General features: G+C 47.2%; 1 protein-coding gene across 3 annotated transcripts in view; it reads left to right on the top strand.

Moving 5' to 3' along the window:
- Positions 1-27,480, top strand: part of KIAA1324 (KIAA1324 ortholog) — a 91,525-nt gene extending 64,045 nt beyond the window's left edge. The window contains exons 8-22 of one of the 3 annotated variants that reach the window (XM_030824922.1): positions 5,690-5,778; positions 8,825-9,002; positions 9,727-9,855; positions 10,253-10,343; positions 12,017-12,122; positions 12,374-12,511; positions 13,268-13,531; positions 15,075-15,248; positions 18,124-18,304; positions 18,624-18,720; positions 19,218-19,319; positions 20,505-20,631; positions 20,710-20,888; positions 21,406-21,571; positions 23,608-27,480. In XM_030824922.1, the coding sequence (XP_030680782.1) occupies positions 5,690-5,778; positions 8,825-9,002; positions 9,727-9,855; positions 10,253-10,343; positions 12,017-12,122; positions 12,374-12,511; positions 13,268-13,531; positions 15,075-15,248; positions 18,124-18,304; positions 18,624-18,720; positions 19,218-19,319; positions 20,505-20,631; positions 20,710-20,888; positions 21,406-21,571; positions 23,608-23,649 (2,063 nt within the window). In that variant the 3' untranslated portion in view covers positions 23,650-27,480. Of the gene's footprint in view, positions 1-5,689; positions 5,779-7,197; positions 8,319-8,824; positions 9,003-9,726; positions 9,856-10,252; positions 10,344-12,016; positions 12,123-12,373; positions 12,512-13,267; positions 13,532-15,074; positions 15,249-18,123; positions 18,305-18,623; positions 18,721-19,217; positions 19,320-20,504; positions 20,632-20,709; positions 20,889-21,405; positions 21,572-23,607 lie in introns of those variants that run through there. The other 2 variants (XM_030824921.1, XM_030824923.1) reach the window with 2 other exon arrangements.
- The last annotated feature ends 210 nt before the right edge of the window (positions 27,481-27,690 follow it).

Genomic DNA, 27,690 nt, shown 5'->3' with positions numbered 1-27,690 from the left:
CTAGAAATACAAAAATTAGCTGGGTGTGGTGGCGCACACCTGTAATCCCAGCTACTTGGGAGGCTGAGGCAGAAGAATCACTTGAACCCAGGAGGCGGAGGCTGCAGTGAGCCAAGATCATGCCACTGCATTCTTCCAATCTGGGTGACAGAATAAGACTGTCTCAAAAAAAAAAAAAAAAAGAAAAGAAAAGAATGTAGTGGAGGCAAAAAAGGAAAATGGTTAGTCCTCTCTAGAAAAGGAGGAAAAGTTCCACTTGCTAAGATCTGGAAAGATGAAAGGCTAATTAGTGATTTGGTGGGGGCAGGATGTTTGGATAGAAGTGTGAGCAAAGGGCCAGGCGCAGTGGCTCACACCTGTAATCCTAGCACTTTGGGAGGCCAAGGCAGGTGGATTGCCTGAGCTCAGGAGTTCGAGACCAGCCTGGGCAACATGGTGAAACCCCATCTCTACTAAAAATACAAAAAATTGGCCAGGCATGGTGGCGGGGGCCTGTAGTCCCAGCTACTCGGGAGGCTGAGGCAGGAGAATTGCTTGAACCTGGGAGGTGGAGGTTGCAGTGAGCTGAGATCATGCCACTGCAATCCAGCCTGGGTGACAGAGTGAGACTCTGTCTCCAAAAAAAAAAAAAAAAAAAAAAAAAGAAGTGTGAGCAAAGGCCAGAAAGCTCAGGAAACTGCAAATAATTCAGCTTGGCTAGAGATTAGGTGGCGAGAAGTTGCATCTAAGGCTGAGAAGCAGGCAGGAAACAGATTATGGAGCAGTCCTTCTGTGCTATTGTAGGGGCAAAAAATTGGGATTTGATCCTATCAGCAGTGGAGGTCATTAAAGAATTTTAAGAGGCCAGGCGCGGCTCACGCCTGTAATCCCAGCACTTTGGGAGGCTGAGGCAGGTGGATCACCTGAGGTCAGGAGTTAGAGACCAGCCTGACCAACCTGGTGAAACCCCGTCTCTACTAGAAATACAAAAATTAGCTGGGTGTGGTGGCACACGCCTGTAATCCCAGCTACTTGGGAGGCTGAGGCAGGAGAATTGCTTGAACCTAGGAGGCAGAGGTTGCAGTGAGCCGAGATCACACCATTGCACTCTAGCCTGGGTGACAAGAGGGAAACTCCATCTCAAAAAAAAAGAATTTTAAATGAGGGAATTCAGCCAGTGCTTCTGAAAGACCACTCTGGCTGCCATGCAGAGGAGGGAGGGAATGCTGGAGGCAGAGGCTGTGGTAGGGAGATGTTGCAGCTGGCATCATTGCTGATGTCCAGGGCCTAAACTAAGGTGGAATTAATGTGGGTGGAGATTGGAGAACTCACAGGAGCAATGTGAAGGACAAAAGCCTGACTAAAAGCATCTTTCTCACTGGTCCCTAAAATTTGATCATTAGGTTTAATTTCTTTGTGTTATGTTTAATATTAGTGATCCATTTCCTAAACAGAATAGCATGAAGTTAAAAAGCATGGACTCCAGAACTAAATTACTAGGGTTCAAATCCCTGCTCCACCAATTAGTAGCAGTGCCACCTTGGGCAAATTACTAATCTGTGCCTCCATTTCTTTGTCTATAAAATGGGAAGGACAGCTGGGCACAGTGGCTATTGCTTGTAGTCTCAGCTACTGGGGAGGCTGAGGCAGGAGGATCGCTCAAACCCAGGAGTTAGAAGCTGAGTGAGCCATGATTGTTCCACTGCACTCCAGCCTGGGCATCAGAACAGGACCCCATCTCTTAAAAAAAAAAAATGGGAATGACAATAATTATATCTGCCTCATAGTGTTATTGTGAGGATTGGTTAATACAGGTAAAGGATTTAGAAAGGGGCCTGGCATATAGTAAGCACTAATTTTATTAATTCATACCTTAAGCCCTGTCCCAACACTCCTTTTTTAATATGAAAATACTCAGGCCAGCACTATGGCTCACACCTGTAATCCTAATACTTTGGGAGGCCGAGGCAGGAGGAGTGCTTGAGGCCAGGAGTTTGAGACCAGTCTGGGTAATAGAGCAAGACTCCTGTCTCTACAAAAACAAAAAAATTAGCCAGGTGTGGTGGCACACACCTGTAGTCCCAGCTACTCAGAAGGCTGAGGTGGGAGGATCGCCTGAACCTGGGAGGTAGAGGCTGTAGTGAGCTGATTGCGCCACTGAACTCCAGCCTGGGTGACAGAGTGAGGCCCTGTCTCTAAAAAAAAGAAAAGAATAGAAAATATTCCTGCTACAGGTAACACTCATAAGTCACGTGTATAGTACTCTCCAACTGACAAAACATGATCTCATTTATTACCTATAGCATAGTGAGGGAGAGATTTCTGCATTTACCGAGGAAGAAAGAGAAGCTCAGCGACACTGAGGAGTTTCACAAAAGCATGAGCTGCTGTGTGACCTGGGTGTGTGTCCATTCAGTACTAAAACCCTCAGGAGAAATGTTTTACTTTGATAAAACAGCTCCCAGTGAGAACATTGTACTCCTGGAGGTGGGGTGCATGGTGGGGGGATATTGAAAGGAGGAGGCAGGTGCAGAAAGAGGAGTTGGAGCCCCTGAGATAAACTTTATCTTCTTACAGTTTTGCCCAGGGCCAATCCTACTTAAGTCACTTTTCACTCCCTCAACCAAACACAGGGCCCATCTTCCAAACTTGACTGGCATCCAACTTAAACACTTTGATGAAACCCAAGCTGGGAAAGGAGGTTGGTCTCAGCATTTTGGTTAATCATTTATTAAAACCACCTTAACAGGGATCAGTGTGTAAACAGCTGAGCCATTTTTGCTAAAACCCAGAGCTAGGATGTCAGGTTGGGCAAATATTTGACAAGCGGAGAAAGGTCTTGGTATAGAATGCATTTTCTAACACATAACTTGTACTTTGCTAGACCTGGGAATTGGCACCTCCCCACGTTTTCAGCCTCTCTCCCCACATTTTTCCTGGCCAAGTCAGTCAAAAGCAGGAGTCCATGGGTCCCTCTGTGCTGAATTGGGCCTCCTGCTTGGTAACCAAGTAAATGAGCTGAGAAGACCCCAACTGTTTCTCAGCCAGTAGTTCCCTCCTGTCCAGCCTAATAAGACAGAGACAGAAGAGGTATGAAGACGTGCGGTTGAGGGAACTTTCCAGCTCAGGCCAACAAGACTGCAATTAGGAGATTATCTGATCTACGAACCCATGTGGTGCCTATAGAAAAAGAAGGAATCAGTTGAGAAATAAGCCCTTAACTGAAAGGGAGGGAAAGAGACCTTTAATCCTTATTCACTCTCCTGTGACTACTCCCAAATAAAAATAATTCCCGGCTGGGCATGGTGGCTCACGCCCATAATCCTAGCACTTTGGGAGGCCAAGGCAGGCAGATCACGAGGTCAGGAGTTCGAGACCAGGCTGACCAACATGGTGAAATCCCATCTCTACTAAAAATACAAAAATTAGCTGGGTGTGATGGCACACACCTGTAATCCCAGCTACTCAGGAGGCTGAGGCAGGAGAATCACTTGAACCCCAGAGGCGGAGGTTGTAGTGAGCTGAGGTAGCACCACTGCACTCCAGCCTGGGCAACAGAGCGAGACTCCGTCTCAAAAAAAAAATAATAATAATAATAATAATTCCCAAACATACAGGTAATAATAGTTACTGCTATCTAGTGAGTATCTACTTACAATTTGCCAGGTATGTACTGGCTTCAGCAAGGTATATATTATTATTGCTGTTCTATAGATGAGAAGGCTGAGGCTCAGAGAGGTTAAGTAACTTGCCTAAAGTGACACAGCTGCTAAATGATGAAGCAGGATCCAAACCCATATCTGTCTAGCTTAAAATCTCATTCCAGGCTGGGAGCGGTGGCTCACACCTGTAATCCCAGCACTTTGGGAGGCTGAGGTGGGAGGATTGCCTGAAGCCAGGAGCTCAAGACCTGCTTGGGCAATATAGTGAGACTCTGTCTCTACCAAAAAAAAAAAAAAAAAAAAGAGAGAGAGAGAGAAAAAAAAGAAAACAAACCGATATGATGAAATAATGAACAAAATAAAAAATGAAAAATGAATAGAGATTCATAGAAGTAGTTCTCGCTATCCAGAGGTTCACAGGGTTAAAGCAGAGCTAACACAGACAGGAGGAGAACATGCAGAGAGCAGAAGAAAACTGATAGTTCACATTTTTCTTTTTCTTTCTTTCTTTTCCTTCCTTCCTTCCTTCCTTCCTTCCTTCCTTCCTTCCTTTCCTCCCTCCCTCCTTCCTTCCTTCTTTCCTTCCTTCCCTCCTTCCTTTCTTCCTTCCTTCCTTTCTAACAGAGTCTCTCTCCATTGCCCAGGCTAGAATCCAATGGCATGATCATGGCTCTCTCTGCAGCCTCAACCTCCTGGGCTCAAGGGATTCTCCTGCCTCAGCATCAAGTAGCTGGGACTATAGGCCTGCACCACCATGCCTGGCTAATTTTTGTATGTTTTGTAGAGACAGGGTTTGCCATGTTGCCCAGGCTGGTCTTGAACTCCTGGGCTCAAGAGATCCTAAAGTGCTGGGATTACAGGCATGAGCCACCATGCCCAGCAGTTAACATTTTTCATTAGGTATAAATCAAGAGTTAAAGATAGTGTTGGGCCGGTGCGGGAGGTGGGAGGATCGCTTGAGCCCAGGAGTTCCAGGCTGCAGTGAATTAAGATTGCACCACTGCAGTCCAGCCTCAGGAACAGAATAAGATTCTGTCTCTAAAAAAATAACAATAATAAAATAATAATAAAGAGGCTGGGCACGGTGGCTCACACCTGTAATCCCAGCACTTTGGGAGGCCAAGGAGGGCAGATCACCTGAGGTCAGGAGTTCGAGACCAGCCTGACCAACATGGAGAAACCCCATTTCTACTAAAAATACAAAATTAGACAGGCATGGTGGCTCATGCCTGTAATTCCAGCTACTCAGAAAGCTGAGGCAGGGGAATGGCTTGAACCCAGAAGGTGGAGGTTGCGGTGAGCCAAGATCACGCTATTGCACTTCAGCCTGGGCAACAAGAGTGAAACTCCATCTCAATAATAATAATAATAATAATAATAATAATAATAAAGATAGTGTTGGGATGCTTGGGTTGAGGCAAGTGGGAAGAATCTTATGTGTTAGGTTCACATAACAAGGAAATTACAAACCTGATTTGTGTAGAACGGTTGCATGAAGAAAAGGAAATTTCCAAGGCGGAAGGCCTTCATTCTAGGAATATATTAGAACATTCATAGAAAGGCTTGGAATGAGTATGAAAGCAAAGTCATGTTTTACTTCAACACTTCAGGAGTAGAAAAACCACACCCAGAATCAAGACACTAAGGCACCTGGAAGATGGTGAACTTTCTGAACCTCCCCAGGTTTCAGGGAACTTGGGTTGGCGGTGGTTAACCTGCAAGAGGCTGTTTCCATCTGCCCTCCTTGCTGGTCGTTTGGCCAGGCCACTTCTCCATCCCTTGCCCCATGGGGCGGAGGAAGGGGAGCGGCAAACAGTGGTTTCTCATCAACACCTAGAAGAGGTGCAAAGGGAAGCCTGAGCAGGGTTGGGGAACTGGAAATGACACTATTGAGACAAGGGGAAGGGTGAGTGTGCAGGATTTTCTACTTCCGGCAATATTTGTGTGGTGATGCACCCAGGGGCTTGGGAGTCACAGGGCCACAAAGAGGCCAGGAGCTCAGCTTTCTTATGTAATTCCAAATATTTCTTCTTGCTTTGGCAATTTAGAGAAAGGATCCTCTTCCTGTAACATGCGCCCAGCTTGCACAGACAAAGATTATTTCTACACACACACAGCCTGCGATGCCAACGGAGAGGTGGGTAGTACAGTCTTGGAGCCCCTTAGCCCCAGATGGACTGTCTCCCACTCCCTGAGCTTTGCCACCATTTGGAGCTTCAGCGGTCAATGACATTGGCACTAGTTAAAACCGCACAGAACTTTGAGGTGACCCTAGGGCTAGGTGGGGTCGGGGGCAAAACGAGACCTCTTCATTCATTTTCCGGTCAGAAACTGTTTTTGCGGCATCTGTTTCACTGTTTATGCACATATGTTCTGTTTCAAAAACCCACTTCATTCTCTCTTGCTTGGTTTCTTCTATTTGCCGAGCCACTCCGGGCAGAGCCTGCCTGTCCATACACAATGTCCTCCCGGGGCTCTTCAGGCTCGCCCCCTCGGCGCTGCTTTTGTGGGCTGGCACAGGGAATGGATTCGTGCCTATGGTCTGACTTGTTCCGTTTCTGCTGCTTCTCTTTCCTCCAAGCTTTCTGTTTCAGAAAAGAACTTTCCCTCCTAGTCTACGCTGTCACTGAGTCAACAAGCACTTTTTGAGGCTGACTGATGTGTCAGGCCTGGCACTATAGGCTGGGGAGTCAGAGACGACTGAAACGAGCTCCTGCCCCCAGAGAGCTCACAGTCCTGTATGGGAGGCTGGAGAGAGGAGAAAAACGGGCCCAGTCAAGGCAACCAGAAGGATGTGCAGGGAACTGGGGGAGCCCAGAAGAGGAGCGACCAGGACTTGGGGTGGGGGCGGCAGAGAAAGCCTCTCAGAGGAGGCCATTTGTTCAACAGTCAACAAATATTTATCGAGGAGCGACTCTGTGCCAGGCACGGTGCTAGGTGCTAGGTATGCATCACTTAACAAAACTGAGGGAACATTAGCCCTTACGGAGCTTAGGTCTTGTTGGGGAGGGAGTGGAGAGGGAGATAATAGACAACAAATGGGTATATAATATAGCAAATGGTAGTAAGTGGTAGGAAGGAAACAAATAAATCAGGATTAGAAGAGAGAGAATGAAGGATGGTGGTGCCGCTATTTTAGAAGGGTAGGGATGTCCTCTCTGAGGAGGTGACATTTGAGCAGAGACCTGAAGGAGATGAGGGAGGAGCCGTGGAGCTTTCCAGGCAGCAGACACAGCAGGAGAGGAGGCGGCAGCTGGGCCTGGTGGGTGGGGAAACAGTGTAAGTGAGCAGGGAAGGGCTTGAGGGCGCACGGAGAAGGATCTGGCTGAGCTGTCTGTATCCCTAAGCTAGAGATTCTCAAGGAGATAGAACTAGGAGTTGGGCATTCTGCACTCAGCACTAAGCATGATGCTTGGCTCTTAGGGTGCATAAACATTTGCTGGCTGGGCGGCTGGCTGAATTCTCCCTTCCCTAACTAAGCATGGGTTAAAGTCTGGTCCTTAACAATGAATATTTTGCACAGTCATCTCTGACCAACACCACCTCCCCCACATATTTGGGGCATCATCCCCTTCCCCAGCAGCCAAGAGAGAATGGCTGTGTCTTGTCAGTTGCACCTTAGACTCTGTTCTGTGCTGTCTGGTATTCTGTATGACCTTGTGAACATTATTTTCATTTTCTTGGTCTCAGCCAACTCACTAATAAAAGGTGGACAATTAATCCTGCTGCTCTTCTCCCTCCTGTTCATAACATGTGACTGAATGTGGCTCTCTTTCCTCCCTTCTGCCCCATTCTCTTCCCTCCCTGGACTCACAGCAGGGCCTTCTGGGTCGGTAGTGTGCTTGCTGCCCGCAAGCCTGGGTGTCTGCCTTGGCCTGACCACTGCCGGGGCCTTTAGATGCTGGGTCAGACCAAAGCTTGTGTTCCCACCTTGCAGCACAGCCAAGGCCCAGCTCAGAGGAGGAGCACTGAGGCGTGTGCTTTCAGCAGTGCACATGAACATGCATTCCCCAGCTGTTCCTTGCAGACTTCTGCTTTGTGCCTTATTCCTGCATTGGTTCTGCTCAGTCTGGTGATTGAGTTTGTCTTCTGAACAGTATTTTAAAATCAAGGGACACACCTCGAGCTGGCTCCTATGATTACATTTCTGATGTTGGCTGTGCCTCAGTTGTTTCTCAGGGACCAGGATGGCCCATCCATTGGGGCCACTGAATGTGCTGCTCCAAGAGCTGGCCCAAGACAGTTTGCCAGCTCCTGGAACCCTCCTCTCCCTGAGACTCACAGGAGGCAGGTGAGGTTCAAGCCTGGGGCTCTGGCTGTCGCAGCCCTTCGCAGGAAGGAGGGCCGAGCTGAGCAGGGGAAGGAGGAGCCCAGGGCTCCCCATCAGTTAAGGCAGTCTGTGTCCCTCCTTAAGGACTTGTTTCTTATCTTGAAAAATATGGACAGAGGCCTTATTCATCCTTCTTTTCATATGTATGGTATCTGCACAGATCATGTTCATCAACCCCTCAGTGCAACCCATAAGGGCACCTTTTTGTCTGTGACTCGATCTGAGGGCCACATGGGAAGAATGGAGCTGTCCACCTTCACCCCTGACTCAGCCGGGGTCTCCTGCGGGTCATCTCCACTTCTGTACCCAATGCAGGGGCCACGTTTCATTCATCTCTGAGACACCAGGTCTGGCACACAGATGCATTAGGATTTACCCAATAAATAAAAGAGCAAAGAATGCACCACTCAAAAAATAAGTGGGGACATCTCAGCCACCCCCTCAGTGCCCAGGGGGCATCTGAGCCACCTCCACCCTTGTGCCTTTCTGTGTTCCGGGATTTTCACCAGCTGCTTTTCCTGTGACCTTGGTAGCAATAAGATTCTACAGTGGAATCGGAGCTTTCTCTAAGACAACTGGTCCCACATTCTCTGTCATAAAGTCTTCATTAGAGCTATTCCTTGTCACCCAGGCAACATTCATTTGGCAGATAGTGATTGAACACAACCATAAATCAGGCACTGGGCTAGGTGCTTGGGATACATCCGTGAGCAACACAAAGTTCCCCACCCCAGAGGAGCTCTTACCTGGCCCAGAATCTGGATCTCTGCCCCCAGCCCCTATCCTCAAGGTAGAGTCCCAAAGATGTCCTAAATCTCACACAGGCTGAGTTGTGCTTAATCCATTTCTGCAGACACAGCTCATGTACAAATGGGCCAAGCCGAAAATCTGTAGCGAGGACCTTGAGGGGGCAGTGAAGCTGCCTGCCTCTGGTATGAAGACCCACTGCCCACCCTGCAACCCAGGCTTCTTCAAAACCAACAACAGCACCTGCCAGCCCTGCCCATATGGTTCCTACTCCAATGGCTCAGGTAACCTCCTCACCACCCCACTCCCTGCAGCACATCCATCCGCACATCGACTGTGTGGGTGGGCTGCGTGGGCAGTGAGAGTGGCCAGCTGAATGCAGACTCTGCCCTTCCAAGGGAGGCAGTAAGGTAATAAGGACCAGACCACCTCTGAGGACTAAATTCAGGAGAAGAGAGGTCAGGGCTGGCCTCGTCTGCAGGTCAGAGTCAGACTTGAGGCTGCCTTCCTTCCTCCTTGCTCCAACTGCAAATGTGACTCAGGACTGAAGGTGCCCAATCCTCAAAGCAGGGCTTCCAGCATATGGCAGAGATGCTGACCAGGCTTAAGGGGCTGGGATGACCAGCTCCACACAACCAAAACCTATAAGCCATGCTGCCTTGGGAGAATTTGTGTACCTGTCAATATGAATGCATTTAATGATAATATGACAATAATATGAACTACACGTATCAGACTAGAAGGTACATTTAAGTTTTGAAATGAAAATTGGGGTGGGCAAATAGGATGGTTGGCATATTGGAATGAAGGCTCAGTGTTTACATCTTGAGTTAGTTAAATACATTGTCAGAATGTTTTTGAGTCAACTTGATACAACTTCCTGCAGCAGTACTCAGCAGCCAGGCTTGTGGGCTGCCCGCTACTGTTGCGACTTGTCTGTGTGGCAGCAGCTCCAGTCAGAGTGACTGCAGCCTTCCCACTGAATGCATGGATCTTGTGGTTCCCCAGATTGTACCCGCTGCCCTGCAGGGACTGAACCTGCCGTGGGATTTGAATACAAATGGTGGAACACACTGCCCACAAACATGGAAACGACGGTTCTCAGTGGGATCAACTTCGAGTACAAGGGCATGACAGGTAATTGCCTCTCCCTGTGCCATGAGCTGTCAGCTCCCTGCACAACCTCAGTTCTTCCAACTTCACATTTCTTCATAATAGTGATGTCTGAGAAAAATAAGCTAACCATGTCATGCATTCCCTTGAAAGTTCCACTCCTCATGGACATATGTTCTGCCAAGACAGCTTTAGAGGAAGGAACAGAGCTAGAAACATGAGCATGCACTTCAAAGGTCTTGCTCTGAGAGCTTCAGGGTTTTTGACCAAAGTGGCAGGATAAGTAACATGGTTCATGTTCAGTGGTGGTTCTGGGCACCTCAAAAGATGGTGTCAAACCTCCCTTCCAGAGTGTCATCTGGGTGCACATTTGCCTTGCACCCAAGAGCACAAGGCATTAACTCTCCTCTTTCCTTTTCAGGCTGGGAGGTGGCTGGTGATCACATTTACACAGCTGCTGGAGCCTCAGACAATGACTTCATGATTCTCACTCTAGTTGTGCCAGGATTTAGGTGAGGAATCCAAAGCCCAGGGGAGTCCAGGCCAGCTTGGCCATATCCGAATCCCACGTATTTTGGAATATTGTAGAGGAGAGGGCTTCCGGGGTTGTGTTTCATTTCATTTCAAATGTCAGTTGAGAACAGAGGGCACAGTTGGACCAAGGTAACCCAATGCTAACACGTTTTTCAAGTTGCTGTCCATGTTGATTTACCGACTGCTCTCTCATCCCATATAGCTTCTCCCATCCATTAGTCACATGCTATTCAAATTCTTCCTCCTCACAGAATCACTTAAGATTAGAAAAAAAATAAAAATAAAAAATAATGGGGTCAGAAATGTCCATAGACAGTTCATCTTTATTTGGGGCAAGAAGATTGGGAAGGATTATTCTTATTATATTTGTCCCCATATCCTAGGAAGACCTAGGGCAACAAGAAATTTCTTTCCCACTAAACAAACAAACACACACACACACACACACACACACCTCCTGGCAGTGTGGTGTGGTGGAAGGAACACTGGACTGGAAGACAGGGCACTTGTGCTTTGCCGCTTACTGGCTGTGTGACCTTGGGAAAAGTCACTTCACCTGTTCAGGCTTCGGGCCTCTCATCCATAAAAACAGTGTGTGATTTAGGACTAACTGAGGTTGAGACGGCTTTTCCAGCCCACTGGTTAACACAACTGCATAGAGATAAGCTGAGAACTGGAGGTCCTCAGAATTCAGGCAAATGGCTAAAGCCAAAAGGAAAGCCGTGAATGAATTTCCAAGGCCAAAGTGAACTCTTCTGCCCATATGTGCTCTAAAGATAAGAAGCAGCCACTGAATATGCTTCCCTAGTGCCAATCTGACACCTTCATTTCCTTCTTCGAGGTCCCTGCTTCCCATCCCTGGGATGGTGCTCAGTTTGCCTTCCCTTAACACACATTACTCAGAGCTAGTCAGATGAAGCCTGTGTTTGCAAGGCAAGCAAACTTTTTAGGCTTTTTTTGGAATAACATTTAAAAAGTACTTTCCAATTTGCAAATCTGATCGTCACGGTAAACTGTTGCCTCATCCCCACTACCACCCCAGCCCGCTTGGGCATGGCTCTCTCTTTCCCAAAAGTAGAACCAAACGGAGGACTTTGCTGGATCACAAATTCTGCTCCTTTAACCCCGGCAAAGCTCCCCAGTGCTGGAGAGAGAGCTGCTGAGTAAATGTCAACAATTTACAGTCTTATGATAGCAGTGCTTCTCAAACTTAAATGTGCACATGAATCGCCTGGGAATCGTATTAACATGCAGATTCTGATTCACTGGGCCTGGGAGGAGCCTGAGGTTCTGCAGTTCTAATAAACTCTGGGAGATGGCCATGCTGCTGGCCTGTGGACCATATTCTGCTAGTGAGGTGATACAGCATTTTATAAAGGACCGCCACATCTGTCATGCCTTCAGGTCTCCCCGCAATGATGGGAGGTAGGTGAGAAAGATATTTCATCACCTCCGTTTTACAGATGAGGAAACTGTGGTTTGGCTAGGTCAAGGTCACATAGCTAGGAGGGCAGAATTGGATTTAGTCCACACACTTTCCATCATACTCAGAACCTAACCCTGTCCCCCAGCAGACCCTCTGCTGTTGTCTGGCCTCTTCAATAAGCACTGCCTGGCCTTTAGAACTGACTTTTAATTTCTTCCCCTACAGACCTCCACAGTCGGTGATGGCAGACACAGAGAATAAAGAGGTGGCCAGAATCACATTTGTCTTTGAGACCCTCTGTTCTGTGAACTGTGAGCTCTACTTCATGGTGGTACGTTTTCCTTTCTTTGCCGCTAGAGGGCCTCCAGGGGAGGGTTAGCCCCATCGGCCCCATTGGTGTGTCCACATGACTGACACCCCACTTGTAGTGATTCCACAGAGGAAAGGCCCAGACTGACCAGCAGGGACTTCACAGTTTAACAAGGGTCTCACCAACCGTGATGGCACCTGGATGGCAGCCACATGGGCACCCACTTCCCCTCTGGCCATCGCACCCGCTTCACTTGTCTGTCCTGGGTTCAGGGTGTGAATTCTAGGACCAACACTCCCGTGGAGACGTGGAAAGGTTCCAAAGGCAAACAGTCCTATACCTACATCATTGAGGAGAACACTACCACGAGCTTCACCTGGGCCTTCCAGAGGACCACTTTTCACGAGGCAGTAAGTTCCTCCCCTTCCTCAGATCCCCAGCTCCCAGGAGAGACCCTCTGAACCCAGGAGGATTCCTAGCATTAGCTTAAGTATGAGTCTGAAGTTCAGAATCCGAGGGTTAGAAGGATCTTAGGGAGTCAAGCAGAAAACTGTCTAACCCAGCCCTCTGAGGACCACCTAGTCTTGTCCAGCTGACTTCCTGGAAAGATGACACTGTAAGAAATAAGTTGGCCCTCCTTGTAGTCCCTGCCCTGATACATGTGGTACCAGACTTCTTGTTGTTTTTAATAATAACAACTCTGGTTTTATTTTCTTAACTCAAAGGAATACAGGCTTATTGCAGAAGACTCAGAAAATAAAAATAGACAAAAGTAAGAAATAAAATCAGCCATAATCCTACTACTCAGAGATAAACCAGTTAACATCTGGACCATCTCCTATACACTGTTTGTTTCTGTACAAATACATTTTTTTCTCTTTTATAAGGAAAAGACTTGCTTTTTTCATAAAACAGTATATATTATGTATTTTCCCAATGGTACTTAATATTTTTATATGTCCTATAAATGGTTCAGTCTCATTTTAAAATGACATCATATGCACATGAAGAGCTCCTGGTAAGTGAGTAAAAAGAGTCAGATGCTTCTAAGATTCTTCTTGAGTATCACAGGATAGAAGATTAAGTACCTTGCTCTTTCTAGAGGCCTCAATTGTTGCTGCTGTCTCAGGCCTCTCCCCTCTCCCCTCTTGTTTCCTTGTCTCCAGAGCAGGAAGTACACCAATGACGTTGCCAAGATCTACTCCATCAATGTCACCAATGTTATGAATGGCGTGGCCTCCTACTGCCGTCCCTGTGCCCTAGAAGCCTCTGATGTGGGCTCCTCCTGCACCTCTTGTCCTGCTGGTTACTATATTGACCGAGATTCAGGAACCTGCCACTCCTGCCCCGCTAACACAATTCTGAAAGCCCACCAGCCTTATGGTGTCCAGGCCTGTGTGCCCTGTGGTCCAGGGACCAAGAACAACAAGGTACCTGCAGTCCGGGATGTATCCTAAACCTGACCCTCTGCTTGGATGACCTCAGAAGATGCTGGGTCCTGAGTGGGGTTCTTGAGAGGCTGATACCCAAGTGCTCTCCCTAGCATACTCCTAGGTTGGAGTCCTGGAGGACACCCATCCAGGCTGTGACTGTGGAGGGTTAGCAGGGCTTGATTTCCGGGGTCCAGGACTCAGTCACTGGCAAGTCTCCTCTTTAGTTGGCAGGTAAGAGAGGCTGGTGACTGTCTGGTCCAGAGGGTTATTTGGCATCTGTGCAGAGACCTAGAGGGAAGGAACAGTGGGGTGCGGCATGTGGCTTATATTCAGCCTCGTTCAATCCAGCCTGTTATTATGGAAATCTGCCCCTTCTTTGGAAAGATAGAAACCCAACCATTGCTGGGACATATGATAACTGGCATTGCTGTCTTCTATCCCAGTGGCTTCTCAGCTTTACAAGTATAAGGATTCCTTTCCTAAGTGGGAAAAAGCTGGGTGCAGTGGCTCACATCTGTAATCCCAACACTTTAGGGGGCTGAGGTGGGAAGATCACTTGAGCCCCGGGGTTCAAGGTTGTAATGAGCTGCGATTGTGCCACTGCACTCCAGCCCGGGTGACAGAGCAAGACCCTATCTCTAATTAAAAAAATAAACAAATAAAGGCATATTAAAAAACTAATAAATAAATAAAGTGGATAAGCAGTGTTGTTGCCCCCATGTACTTTCTGCATCTGAGAAGTACTGTGACTAAAAGCTTTTAGATATTAATTGATGCTTTTAAATGAATTTGCATTTTACTGATCACAACTACATACACATTCATTAGTAAAGCACTATCAGTATGTACTCTGCAAACGTTGCCTAGTTCATCTGTGCAATAAGTGCGGCGATTCTACAGACTCCTGGCAACCTCTTTCGGGTACCCTGGACTTTTGCCACAACCTTCCTTCCCTGGAGCTCCCTCTGCTGCTGTGGGAGGGAATGACAGTTGTGTGTGGCTGCCGCTGAATGGTGACCCTAAAACAGAGCAATGAACGGGTTTATGGGAAGAAAAGCCCCTTTCAGAGTTCAGTTTCCTACAGAGCATCTGAGAAACAGGAAGCAGAGTTCAGTGAGTTTTACACTGTGACGGGGTGAGCAGGGAGCAAGAAAAGTTTCTCTTCTTCCATCTCAGATACCCTTTTCTGGTTAGTGCCTCATTGTCTTCTGCTGAAAAGTAAAAAGGGTCCTCTTGTGTCTTCAGAGGCTTCTATAATATAGGCACAGGGTTAGAAGGCTATAGAATTTGACCAAACTCCCTTCTGAAGAATAACAGATTTGGGTTTGTCCATCATATATGTGTTAATAATTGAATGGCAAATGTACATAAATCCCACTAGTGCCTGTTTCACTTCTTTTACTAGCCACCCCTAATCCTTTCTTCCTCCTCTTGACCCCATTTGGGCGGGACCAGACTGGGGAGAAAACTGCTACTCTTGGCTGCAGGCCCTCAAGGCCCTTCCTGACCAGCTGGCCCCACCCGTCCCTCTCCCCCTCAGATCCACTCTCTGTGCTACAACGATTGCACCTTCTCACGCAACACTCCGACCAGGACTTTCAGCTACAACTTTTCCGCTTTGGCAAACACTGTCACTCTTGCTGGAGGGCCAAGCTTCACTTCCAAAGGGCTGAAATACTTCCATCACTTTACCCTAAGTCTCTGTGGAAACCAGGTAAGGTATACCAGTTGACAGGGTGAAAATTGAATGGGGGAGGCCCATGGATCAGAGGCCAGAGACAGACACAGGAGAAAACCAGAAATCCTTCAGGCAGCAGGGGTTTGAGGAGCTTCAAAAGTTTTTAAATATTATTCTCCCTGAGGACTTTTTTCCCTAAAATTAAATAATCAGGATTATAAACACTTAAGAAAATAAAGATATGTAAAATAATGTGTTCTTGCCGGGTGCTGGGTGCGGTGGCTCACACCTGTAATCCCAGCACTTTGGGAGGCGGAGGCGGGCGGATCACCTGAGGTGGGGAGTTCGAGACCAGCCTGACCAATATGGAGAAACCCCGTCTCTACTAAAAATACAAAAAAATTAGCCAGGCGTGGTGGCGCATCCTGTAATCCCAGCTACTCGGGAGGCTGAGGCAGGAGAATCGCTTGAACCTGAGAGGTGGAGGTTGCAGTGAGCTGAGACTGCGCCATTGCACTCCAGCTTGGGCAAAAAGGTGAAACTTCCTCTCAAAAAAATAATAAAAAATAAATAAAATAAAATAAGGTGTTCTTTTACTCTTACCTGACCTTTATTTCCTCAGAATGAGTCTATTTAAAAATATGCAGGAGGAAGGCCGGGCGCGGTGGCTCACGCCTGTAATCCCAGCACTTTGGGAAGCCGAGGTGGGTGGATCATGAGGTCAGGAGATCGAGACCATCCTGGCTAACACGGTGAAACCCTGTCTCTACTAAAAATACAAAATAATTAGCCGGGCGTTGTGGCGGGCACCTGTAGTCCCAGCTACTCGGGAGGCTGAGGCAGGGCAATGGCATAAACCTGGGAGGCGGAGCTTGCAGTGAGCAGAGATCATGCCACTACACTCCAGCCTGGGGGACAGAGTGAGACTCCGTCTCAAAAAATAAACAAACAAAAAACAACAACAACAACAAAAAACAAAAAAAAACCCAGAAATATGCAGGAGGAAAGGTTTTTTTCCCTTCCTTGAAAAAGCAGTCTTCAGCAATCACTGCATTTGTCACTTGTTTTCTAGAGCCTGGATAAAATCAACTGTTTCTAGTTTATCCACATGTCCCTTTGCTGACAGTACGAAAGAAAGTAACATGAAATGCTTTACAAGGAAAGACTGTCACCATCAGCCATTTCATGCTGCTGCAAATATTTCAGATCCAAACTTCAAAGGCAGAAATGCAAAGGTTAATCCCACCACTGCACTTGACTAAATTGCAAACAAGCCACAATTAGCAGTTGGAAAGTTCATTTCAAATGTTACAAAAGAGGCTGGCATGGTGGCTCACGCCTGTAATCCCAGCAATTTGGAGGCCAAGGCAGGCAGATCACCTGAGGTCTGGAGTTCGAGACCAGCCTGGCCAACATGGTGAAACCCTGTTTCTACTAAAAATATAAAAATTAGCCGGGCATGGTGGCACACATCTGTAATCCCAGCTACTCGGAAGGCTGAGACAGGAGAATTACTTGAACCCAGGGGGCGGAGGTTGCAGTGAGCCAAGATCGTGCCACTGCACTTCAGCCTGGACAACACAGCAAGACTCCATCTAAAAAAAAAGTTACAATATGAAGAGCATCTTGAGCATCTAATCTTTGACTCTGTTCATGGTAAGGCCTTTACATCACAGAGCTCTGACCCATCTTCTGCAGCATGCAAAGAAGTCGATGGGTGTTTATATAGAGAACGTGTCAAGAAATAAACTAATCTATGAAAGATTAGAGATAGGTGTCTCTATCTTGTTTTCAGAAGTCTTCGAAGAAGTTAAAATGAAGCCTCAGAAGTAACAGGTCATGATCACTTAGGAAATAAGATTGATTAAAGCAGGCTTCATGTAGCAAAAGTATCATTCAGTGAATTATGGAGAGCAATGAAGGTGGGGAATTTGGGGAGATGGTGTATTTTATTATCTACTCCTTTCCTGTTTAGAAATGCTTATGGTGTACTGCCACACTATAGATCCTTAGTTCAAAGACAAAAGAACTCTTTATTTTATTGTAATGTAAAGGTTTCCTTCAGTTTTCAAGCTCATCTACTTCCTACAATCTAGAAAAAAAAAAAAAGGCTGAGACACCAGATTTAGCACTTTTCTTTTTTTTGAGGTGGAGTCTCACTCTTTCGCCAGGCTAGAGTGCAGTGGCATGATCTCTACTCACTGCAACCTCCGCCTCCCGGGTTCAAGCGATTCTCCTGCCTCAGCCTCCCTAGTAGCTGGGACTACAGGCATGCGCCACCACGTCCAGCTAATTTTTGTGTTTTTAGTAAAGACGGGGTTTCACCATGTTGGCCAGGATGGTCTCAATCTCTTGACCTCATGATCCACCTGCTTCTGCCTTCCAAAGTGCTGGGATTACAGGTGTGAGTCACTGCACCCTGCCAGCACCATTTATAATAAAATTTATAACATTGAAAATGTTGACTGGGCACAGTGGCTCACCCCTGGAATCCCAACACTCTGGGAGATTGAGGCAGGAGGATCGCTTGAGCCCGGGAGTTCAAGACCAGCCTGGGCAACACAGACAGACCCTATCTCTAAAAAAAAAAAAAAAATTAGCCTATGGTTCCAGCTACTTAGGAGGCTGAGGCAGGAGGATCACTTGAGCCCAGGAGGTCAAGGCTTTAGTGAGCTATGATTGCACCATTGCACTCCAGCCTGGGCAATAGATCAAGACTGTCTCAAAAAGACAAAACAAAACAAAAAAATCAAATCTGTCTCGTCGTTAGATCTGGGATGAATCATTCCCCTAAAACATACCATCGAAACGCTGAAAATTTAGATGTAAAAAAGCCTTCCCTATTCCCTTCTGGGAATTCCTCTGTGACCACTCACTTCTTCCCACTTTTTCCTCCCCACTCCCCCACCAGGGTAGGAAAATGTCTGTGTGCACCGACAATGTCACTGACCTCCGGATTCCTGAGGGTGAGTCAGGGTTCTCCAAATCTATCACAGCCTACGTCTGCCAGGCAGTCATCATCCCCCCAGAGGTGACAGGCTACAAGGCCGGGGTTTCCTCACAGCCTGTCAGCCTTGCTGATCGACTTATTGGTGAGTAACTCCGCTGCCTCAGCCTTGTTTGAGAGTGTGTGTATGTGTGTGTGTGTATGTGTAAGAGAGTGTGAGGTTACCAGGCTGGGAGGTAAAAGGCCCCACATGAGGGGCCCAACTTCTTGACCTGTGTTTTCTATTCCACTCTGTGTGCAAAGTGCTCCCAGGGACTCTGACAAACCCTGTTTCACCCTTTCATAAGCCACTCAGGAATGTGATGAGATGAAGTGAGGTTGGATGTTGACAGGTATTGGAAGAATTGAAGTGGTTGCCAGCTAATGCTACTAGTGAGAACTAATTAGGAGCTCTAATTTGGCAGGGGTGACAACAGATATGACTCTGGATGGAATCACCTCCCCAGCTGAACTTTTCCACCCGGAGTCCTTGGGAATACCGGACGTGATCTTCTTTTATAGGTGAAGATGAGAGGCTAGGCTAATGCAAGTGAAACCTAGGACTCCTCCATAATTTCTGCTGCATCCCTCCCTCTCTAGCCACCTACTGCTTATCAAGCCAGAACATGTCTGAGGTCTAGCAGATCTGCCCAGTCATGATAGCTAAAGGCTGGGAGTTCCTGATCCCAGCTTCTTGGATATTACTGGAGCAGATCTGCCCTAGAGGCAAGGAGAAATATTGGATGATCTGCAGTGGACTTCCCTTCCAGCCTAAGCAGCCTCCAGTGTATGCTAGCCATGACTTTCCTAAACCAGGGCATTTCCCCCTTGACTACATATTGTTGATCCCCACCCTTTCCACGTATAAACCAAGGCCTGTGCACTCCCTGTGTGCCAGACTAAAGCCCAAGTCCTGACTTCCCCAGCAAGGGAACTGCTCCATGCAGATTTCACTTGGTGGCTGTCCAATAACATAGCTGAGGGACTCATTCCCTCATGGGGGCTGGCTTTCTCTGCAGGTCCAATGATGTGACCCAGTCCTGCAGTTCTGGGAGATCAACCACTATCCGTGTCAGGTGCAGTCCACAGAAAACTGTCCCTGGAAGTTTGCTGCTGCCTGGGTAAGCCCTGCAAAGGGATGTAACAAAGGCCAAAATCTCCCTTCTTTGAAGTCATTCCATCCTGAGATCCAGAGATTACTGAAAAAGGGCAAAAAAGAAAAGAGTTTGAGATCCATTAATGGGCTCTTAGGGGCACAGTCATGGCCCTAGACCCTCAATCTTCATATGGCAAGAATGGGGTAGAAGGAAGAGTGAAAGCTATTCTCATATTCCTGGTCCATTATGGTGGCAGCTGCATAGCATAGTAACCAACAACTCGGCTAAGAGCCAGATTGAATCATCTCCTCCACTAACTAGCTATGTTATCATGGATACATTTCTTACCTTCTTTAGGCCTCTTTTTTCCTTATCTGTAAAAATGGGCATAATGCTAAATTCCCTCAGCGGGTTGTTTTGAGGATTAAATGAGACAAGGAGACTTTAGGACGTTTCATGATCTTTGGCTATTATGAGGATTAGTAAAGGTTTAGGGATCCTAGGAACCTCTCTGCAACGAAAATACCCAGTTCTGAGGTTAATAGCTGAGTGAACTCAATCAAAAATTTCTAAATGAATATGACCACAGGACACCCCTCCCCTCCCCGCATAACAGCAACTAACATCCTGACGGGCACTAGCGTCTTGAGGAAGACATTCTGGATATGCTGCGCCTAAACAACTGACTGGGGAGATGGGGAGGAAAGCAGGGTGTCTTGACCCAGTAGTGGTGTCTGAGTGTCAAATCCGTGTTCTTGCCATTGTAAACATCACAATAAAGTACATGACAGGTATCCATACCAGAAGTTCATTCCTGAACCCCACCTCAACTCCAATCACACCCCCAGGAAGCTGCATCAAAGTGGCTATTGCAAAATGTCACAAGTCTGTGGGGAGGACAGGAACCTCAAAGGGGTTGATGAGACAGCCATGCTGGAGCTCAGACACCTTACAATAGCTCTCATAAGATGTCAGCAAAAACATAAACGGGCAGAGTGTGGGGAGCCCACTGGAGGCCAGGAAGGCCTCTTATCAGTGAAATCAGAGATGAAAACCTGTGTTAAGGACTAGTTGGAAGGATCCTGGTAGGGCTAATGGTTTGGGCAGGGAGAGGGTATATCAGGCAAGCTATGAGACAACAGGCTTCCAACCAGATCTTCCCCACCCGTCCAGCGAGTGAGAGCTCAGGTCTCTTTTCTGCTTTGCTAGAACGTGCTCGGATGGGACCTGTGATGGCTGCAACTTCCACTTCCTGTGGGAGAGCGTGGCTGCTTGCCCGCTCTGCTCAGTGGCTGACTACCACGCTATCGTCAGCAGCTGCGTGGCTGGGATCCAGGTGGGTTTCCCTCTGATCGGGCACTCCCACAAGAGAAGGGAATGGGAGATCTGAGTTCCTTGTTTTTCTCCCCAACAGAAGACTACTTACGTGTGGCGAGAACCCAAGCTGTGCTCTGGTGGCATTTCTCTGCCTGAGCAGAGAGTCACCATCTGCAAAACCATAGATTTCTGGCTGAAAGTGGGCATCTCTGCAGGCACCTGTACTGCCATCCTGCTCACCGTCTTGACCTGCTACTTTTGGAAAAAGAATCAAAAGTACATGATGCGGTATTGGAGTGTGGGGGACAGGGTTGGATTATTGATCAGGGAGAATATCTGAAAGTATAAATTAATGGAGTTTTTCTCTGGAGTTGGCTACAGACTCTGTGACCCTGGCCAGAGACTGTGAGGCACTTATCCAGTGCATGGTTTGGTTATCCTGACTCCTGAACAGGGATGGTACAACGTGGCAGTCTATAAGTGGATGTTAAATTCTCAAAAGCAAAGAGTATCCTTAATTTGTTATTATTAACAGTACAGAGAATGACATTATGATTTCAATATTTCTATTAAATTTAGAGGTCATAGAAACAGACAGCCTTAAGGAACAAAGATCACTGAACTGGGAACCAAGACTCCTTCTAGTACCCCAGCCCTGACACCATTTTACCATGCTTCAGTCTCCTTACCCATGGCATGGGAATAGGACCTGTTCGTAGCCTAACCTCTCTACCTCTTTCCCCCTTATTCCCACATTTTGGGATCTTGTCTTTCTCATCCTCCTGTTTTATAGACTAGAGTACAAGTACTCCAAGCTGGTGATGAATGCTACTCTCAAGGACTGTGACCTGCCAGCAGCTGACAGCTGCGCCATCATGGAAGGCGAGGATGTAGAGGACGACCTCATCTTTACCAGCAAGAAGTCACTCTTTGGGAAGATCAAATCATTTACCTCCAAGGTAGGGGGCCTGGCCAGCGCACTGAGGTCAGCCTGGAGGGCTGGAGGAGACACTGCTCCTCAGACACTGAATGGTCCTGTACCGTTCAGGGATGGGCACCCTGCTCCCCACACCCGATACAATTCCATTTCCCCACTCTGAAAATCCTGCCTTCTCCTTCTGCGTTTCTACACCAATACTGTTTCCCCCGGGGCCCAAGGCTGCTCTTGATCAGGCTCCTTCTCTCTCAACATGCACTCCAGTTAGTGAACTGTTTGGGCCTTTTCACTTCCAGAAGGAGTACTGAACCACCCATGTTGTAAGAATCATCCCCTATCCCATTTTTTATTTTCACTGAAAAGGGGAAAAGGTGATCTCTGGGATCAACTTCTGATAGAAGTCAGGCTCTCCTTTGACCAGTGAGGGGTGCTGTCTTCCAGGTGTCTGGGTCCAGTCCTTTGGGAGCTGAATCATAGCTCAGTCTCAGCTGTTCCCCACTGAGCAATTCTGAGCTGGGAGGGCTGGCTTTGTGTGGGTGGGTGAGTATGAAGCTTATAAATGCAGTACAGACAATACTGTCACTGGGTGTGGGGCCAGCAGACAGCATCCAAGCAGGTCCTCCAGGGCTATAGTCCTCTGCAGCCCAACTCTGCCAGTGCCCATACCTGACTACTGCTCTGAACCAGTTCATCCCAATAGGAGTGGGTTGGGAGGGCGGAAAGAGGGAGGAGGGTATTGGGAGGTGGTTAAGAAAGGACCATGCTTGGGTGTTTAGATTGCTGAGTCTTGTCTCCTTTGTGCTGACCTGCTAGGGAGACTCCCTTGGCCTCCTTAGACTGCGATTTCTTTTTTTTTAAACGAATGGGAGAACAGTTCACCCTGGGACTCTTGAGTCTATCTGGGACTGCTAGAATTCAACAAAGGTGCAAAGCAGGGGATTTTTAAGATTTTTGGCTCATGCCTGTAATCCCAGCACTTTGGGAGGCCCAGGCTGGAGGATCTCTTGAGGCTCGGAGTTCGAGATCAGCCTAGACAACATAGCAAGACCCCATCTCTACAAAATAAAAAACAATTAGCTGGGTGTGGTGGAGCATGCCTGTAGTTTCAGCTACTTGGGAGGCTGAGGTGGGAGAATCACTTGAGCCCAGGAGTTGGAGGCTGCAGTGAACTATGATTGTGCCACTGCACTCCAGCCTGGAGTGAGACCCTGTCTCTCCAGAGTGAGACCCTGTCTCTAAAAAACATGTATGTATGTATGTATGTATGTATGTATGTATTTATTGAGACAGAGTGTTGCTCTGTCTCCCAGGCCGGAGTGCAGTGGCGTGATCTCAGCTCACTGCAACCACCTCCCAGGTCCAAGCGATTCTCCTGCCTCAGCCTCCCTGGATGCTGGGACTACAGGTGCATGCCATCACACCTGGCTAATTTTTTTTGTATTTTTAGTAGAGACACGGTTTCACCATGTTGGCCAGGCTGGTCTTGAACTCCTGACCTCAGGTGATCTGCCTGCTTTGGCCTCCCAAGTGCTGAGATCACAGGTGTGAGCCACTGTGCCCAGCCAAAAACATTTTTTAAAAGAAAAAAAAAATTTTTTTTTTTTTTGAGACAGTTTCGCTCTTGTTGCCCAGGCTGGAGTGCAGTGGCATGATCTTGGCTTGCTGCAACCTCTGCTCCTGGGTTCCAGTGATTCTCCTTCCTCAGCCTCCCAAGTAGTTGGGATTACAGGCGCCTGCCACCATGCCTGGCTAATTTTTGTATTTTCGTTAGAGACGGGGTCTCACCATGTTGGCCAGGCTGGTCTCGAACTCCTAACCTCAGGTGATCCACCTGCCTTGGCCTCCCAAGTGCTGAGATTACAGGCATGAGCCACCACGCCCCGCCTAAAAGTAAAAGATTTTTATTGTTCTCCAACTGACCCTGAAGGGAGCAAGCAGAATAGAGGGTATCTCATTTCTGTGTTTCCACAAAGCCACTGAAACAGGAATTTCATAAGGGTTCCTTCTGTCACCTATTTTCCATTTCTCTCCTTTGTCCCCAAACTTGCCCCTGTGCAGCAGCCAGCTCCTGTCACCATCTCTCTTTCAGAGGACTCCTGATGGATTTGACTCAGTGCCGCTGAAGACATCCTCAGGAGGCCCAGACATGGACCTGTGAGAGGCACTGCCTGCCTCATCTGCCTCCTCACCTTGCATAGCACCTTTGCAAGCCTGCGGCGATTTGGGTGCCAGCATCCTGCAACACCAACTGCTGGAAATCTCTTCATTGTGGCCTTATCAGATGTTTGAATTTCAGATCTTTTTTTTATGGAGTACCCAAACCCTCCTTTCTGCTTGCCTCAAACCTGCCAAATATACCCACACTTTGTTTGTAAATTATGCCCTTGCTTGTATCTTGTTTCCCAAAATGGCCCATCCGCCAGAGCCATAGCTTCGTCTGCTCATAATTCTTATAGCTTTGGAATGAAAATATTTCTATCTTCTTAAGTATAGAAACTATTTCCTCTGTCCTCTAACTTAAGGGCAGAAACAGCTGGGAGTTTTCCTCGCATGCCCTCAGCTCATGATCTCTTTAGGAGAGAGGCTGGGTGAGGAGGGTGTCAGGGTTCCCTGGTGGATAATCTTCATAGCAGCCTGGATCCATTTCCCCTGGATAACCAGCTCAAAGGGAGTGAAAATGGTAGTCTGAGGGCAAGGGGAGTAAGGCCTGGGTAAGAAAAGGCTTGAAAAGCACAAAAAGAGGCCGGGTGCGGTGGCTCACGCCTGTAATCCCAGCACTTTGGGAGGCCGAGGCGGGTGGATCACGAGGTCAGGAGATTGAGACCATCCTGGCTAACACGGTGAAACCCCGTCTCTACTAAAAATACAAAAAATTAGCCGGGAGTGGTGGCGGATGCCTGTATTCCCAGCTACTCAGGAGGCTGAGGCGGGAGAATGGCGTGAACTCGGAAGGCGGAGCTTGCGGTGAGCTGAGATCATGCCACTGCACTCCATACAGCCTGGGTGAGAGTGAGACTCTGTCTCAAAAAAAAAAAAAAAAAAAAAAAAACAGAGAAAAGCACAAAGAGCGGCAACAAGGAATGTTTTTGTTTTTGAGACAGGGTCTCGCTCTGTCACCTAGGCTGGAATGCAGTGGCATAATCACTGTTCACTGCAGCCTCAATCTGTTGGGCTGAAGCTATCCTCCCACCTCAACCTCTCAAGTAGCTAGGACTACAAGTGTGCACCAACAGGCTCACTGATTTTTATATTTTTTGTAGAGACAGGGTTTCACCATGTTGCCCAGGCTGGTCTCCAACTCCTGGGCTCAAGTGATCTGTCCGCCTCAGCCTCCCAAAGTGCTGGGATTACAGGCACAAGCCACTGCACTCAGCCTTTTATTTGTTTTTTAAACCACTTAGCTCCTTGCCTTCTCTTAAGTAAATGATAGATATTCTCACTGAAGCCAAAGGAATAAGTTCATCAAGAAAATGCCCAAAGTCCTGGTGGATACATCCTCCCTATTTTTTTTTTAAACCTCCCACTATCACTCTATGACACTGAAAAGAACCAGGTAAGCCCCAAACCCAGATGTTCCAGCCTTATCCTCTATTGGGTTTACCCACAGAGATGGCAAACCCTGTCAGTGAGGAAAATTCCCCATCCTTGAGTGCCCCCGTCCTAGAAGTTTGGGCCATATTATGGAACAGGGGTCTCTTATTTGAAAAGAGCACAGGGAGGCCAAGATTTTAATGGGGCACTTTAGGGGATCCAGCCCACAATGGCATGGGCCTGAGGTGGCCATGATGTCTGCTTCTAAGCTTAACCCATCTGCTCAGGCACAGAATAAATGTCTAGGCTGGCCAGAAAAGGAAATGAATCCCAGGCCCACACGCCAGCACCAGAATCAAACCAGTCTTCAAGGAAGGAAGGCTAGGAGAGTTTAACAAGATTTTCACTGGGCCCAGCATGGTGGCTCACACCTGTAATCCCAAGGCAGAATGGTCGCTTGAGCTCAGGAGTTCAAGACCAGCCTGGGCAACATAGTGAGACCCTGTCTCTAAAAAATTAAAAAATAAACAAGGTGTTCACCAAGCTGGGATACTTCTCACTTTTAAGCCCCTATCTTTCTCTTTTTTTCATTCTCAATTGCTTTGTGTGATAAAAAACTAAAGAGACTTCTGGTCCAATTTCTGGCAATATCCCTTCTGAAAGGTGAGTAGAGTGGGTGTCTTCTATGCCCGTTTTCCCCAATTTTACACAAACTATTATCAATGAACTTTTAAGTACCTAGAATGGGTAAAACCAGAGCAAGACCTTAAATTACCTTCTTCTTTTTTCTACTGGCAGTTCTGCCTCCATCACTATCAGGCTAGGGTGACCTTCCCTTGGTCAAGCCCCAATTGCCCATGATTTGTGCCTGTGCCCTTTCTCCAGTGACCATTTGGTGACCAGATGGTAGATACAGAAAGAGGATGGCATTTGCAAGTGACTAGTCTGCCACAAAATGCTCATCTGATTAGCCACTGCTGCCCTGGCGATGGCTTTGTAAGAGTCGATGAGAACTAGAGCCATGCTGTGGCCCCTGGCCATTAACAGTGTTGGTGATGGCAGGGAGTCCCTTTGGTTTAATAAATCCAGTTTTTCTTTGGGTATCCAAATTCTCCCTCCTTTTATAGGAGTCAGGCTCTCAGAACCTGTGTCCATGTTGGAACTTCCCCCAGTGTGGATGCAGATACACAGCTCCTGAGCTCCGACCTAAAGTCTTCTGTAGCCTCAGCAATACTTGGGCACCTGCCGTCTCACTGAATAGCTTTCTTTTGTGACAAAAGCCACAGACAGCCCTTAGACTATTCCGGAAACAGTAGGAAAAATTACATATGTCTTTGACTTCTTTATTCTGACTCCACTGATTTTAGCCATAATACTTTAAGGAGCTACTTTTTACTACCCCTTACCCTGCTGACTTCTGCAGGTCTGCCCTGTGACCTGTCAGGAACTCCTGAGTTACGCTACTGGGGTCACCTGTTGCTCCCCTAGCAAGTTAGACATGTCATATTTTTAACAGCTTTATTGAGATATAATTCACATATTATACAATTCACCTTTAAAACATACGATTCAGTGGCTTTTAGCATACTCACAGAGTTGTCCGCCCAGTTGAGAGCAAACACTTGTTCAATTTTCTTTTCCTTTTTTTTTTTTTTTTGAGACAGAGTCAGCTTTGTCACCCAGGCTGGAGTGCAGTGCCATGATCTTGGCTCACTACAGCCTCCCCGTCCTGGGTTCAAGTGATCCTTCTGCTTCAGCCTCCCCAGTAGCTGGGATTACAAGCATGCACCACCACGCCTAGCTAATTTTTGTGTTTTTAGTAGAGATGAGGTTTCACCATGTTGCCAGGCTGGTCTCGAACTCCTGGGCTCAAGTGATCCACCCACCTTGGCCTCCCAAAATGCTGGGATTAGAGGTGTGAGCCACTGTGCCCGGCCTACATGTTCAATTTTCTATGAACAAAGGCTTTAGTCCTTGACCCAGGGCTAAAGTGGTCTGTCCAAGCTGTTGTTGGTAGAGGGAGTATGATAAATGTTTAAATCTCATTTGGTTACCTTAAGTCCTGGAACACGCAGTAACTGTCATCCTATAGTCATCACCTGTATTTGGCTGGGAATACAAATGAAGATTGTGGTGTATTCAAGCAGTAGGGTTTTTGTTTTTGTTTTAGTGCCAACAAAACTTTTTTTTGTCTGACTACATTAAAGATAAGACTGACTATATTTATACAACAGAAACTTTGTAATAGATTTTTTCAGCTTTGTGAAATCGAATTTTTGTCTCATCAGGACTGGTTGGATTTCCTTTTTACCCTGTAATCCAAGTGTTAATAGTTTGTTAGAAGATGGGTATTGCATGTCACTTTTTTTTTTTTTTGTAAAATAAAAACATACCTTACAAGTTGTTTTTCTTAAACATAGGTTGGGTGGCTGGAGGGGTGAGTGGGAAATGTAAGTGTCTTGGAAGCTTAAACTGAAAAGGAGAAGGATTCCACATTCACAGAGAGGCAGAGAAAAGAGCACAGACTTTGGAACAAGATGGACACAGGCTAGAAGCCTCCCACTACTTGTTGAGGAATCAGTCAATAACCAAAGCCTCAGTTTCCACAAT

The sequence above is a fragment of the Nomascus leucogenys genome, chromosome 12, assembly GCF_006542625.1.
Source record: "Nomascus leucogenys isolate Asia chromosome 12, Asia_NLE_v1, whole genome shotgun sequence".
In the NCBI taxonomy this organism is placed as follows: domain Eukaryota; kingdom Metazoa; phylum Chordata; class Mammalia; order Primates; family Hylobatidae; genus Nomascus; species Nomascus leucogenys.
The sequence above is the reverse complement of the archived record's forward strand: the minus strand, read 5'-3'. Positions and strand labels throughout refer to the sequence as shown.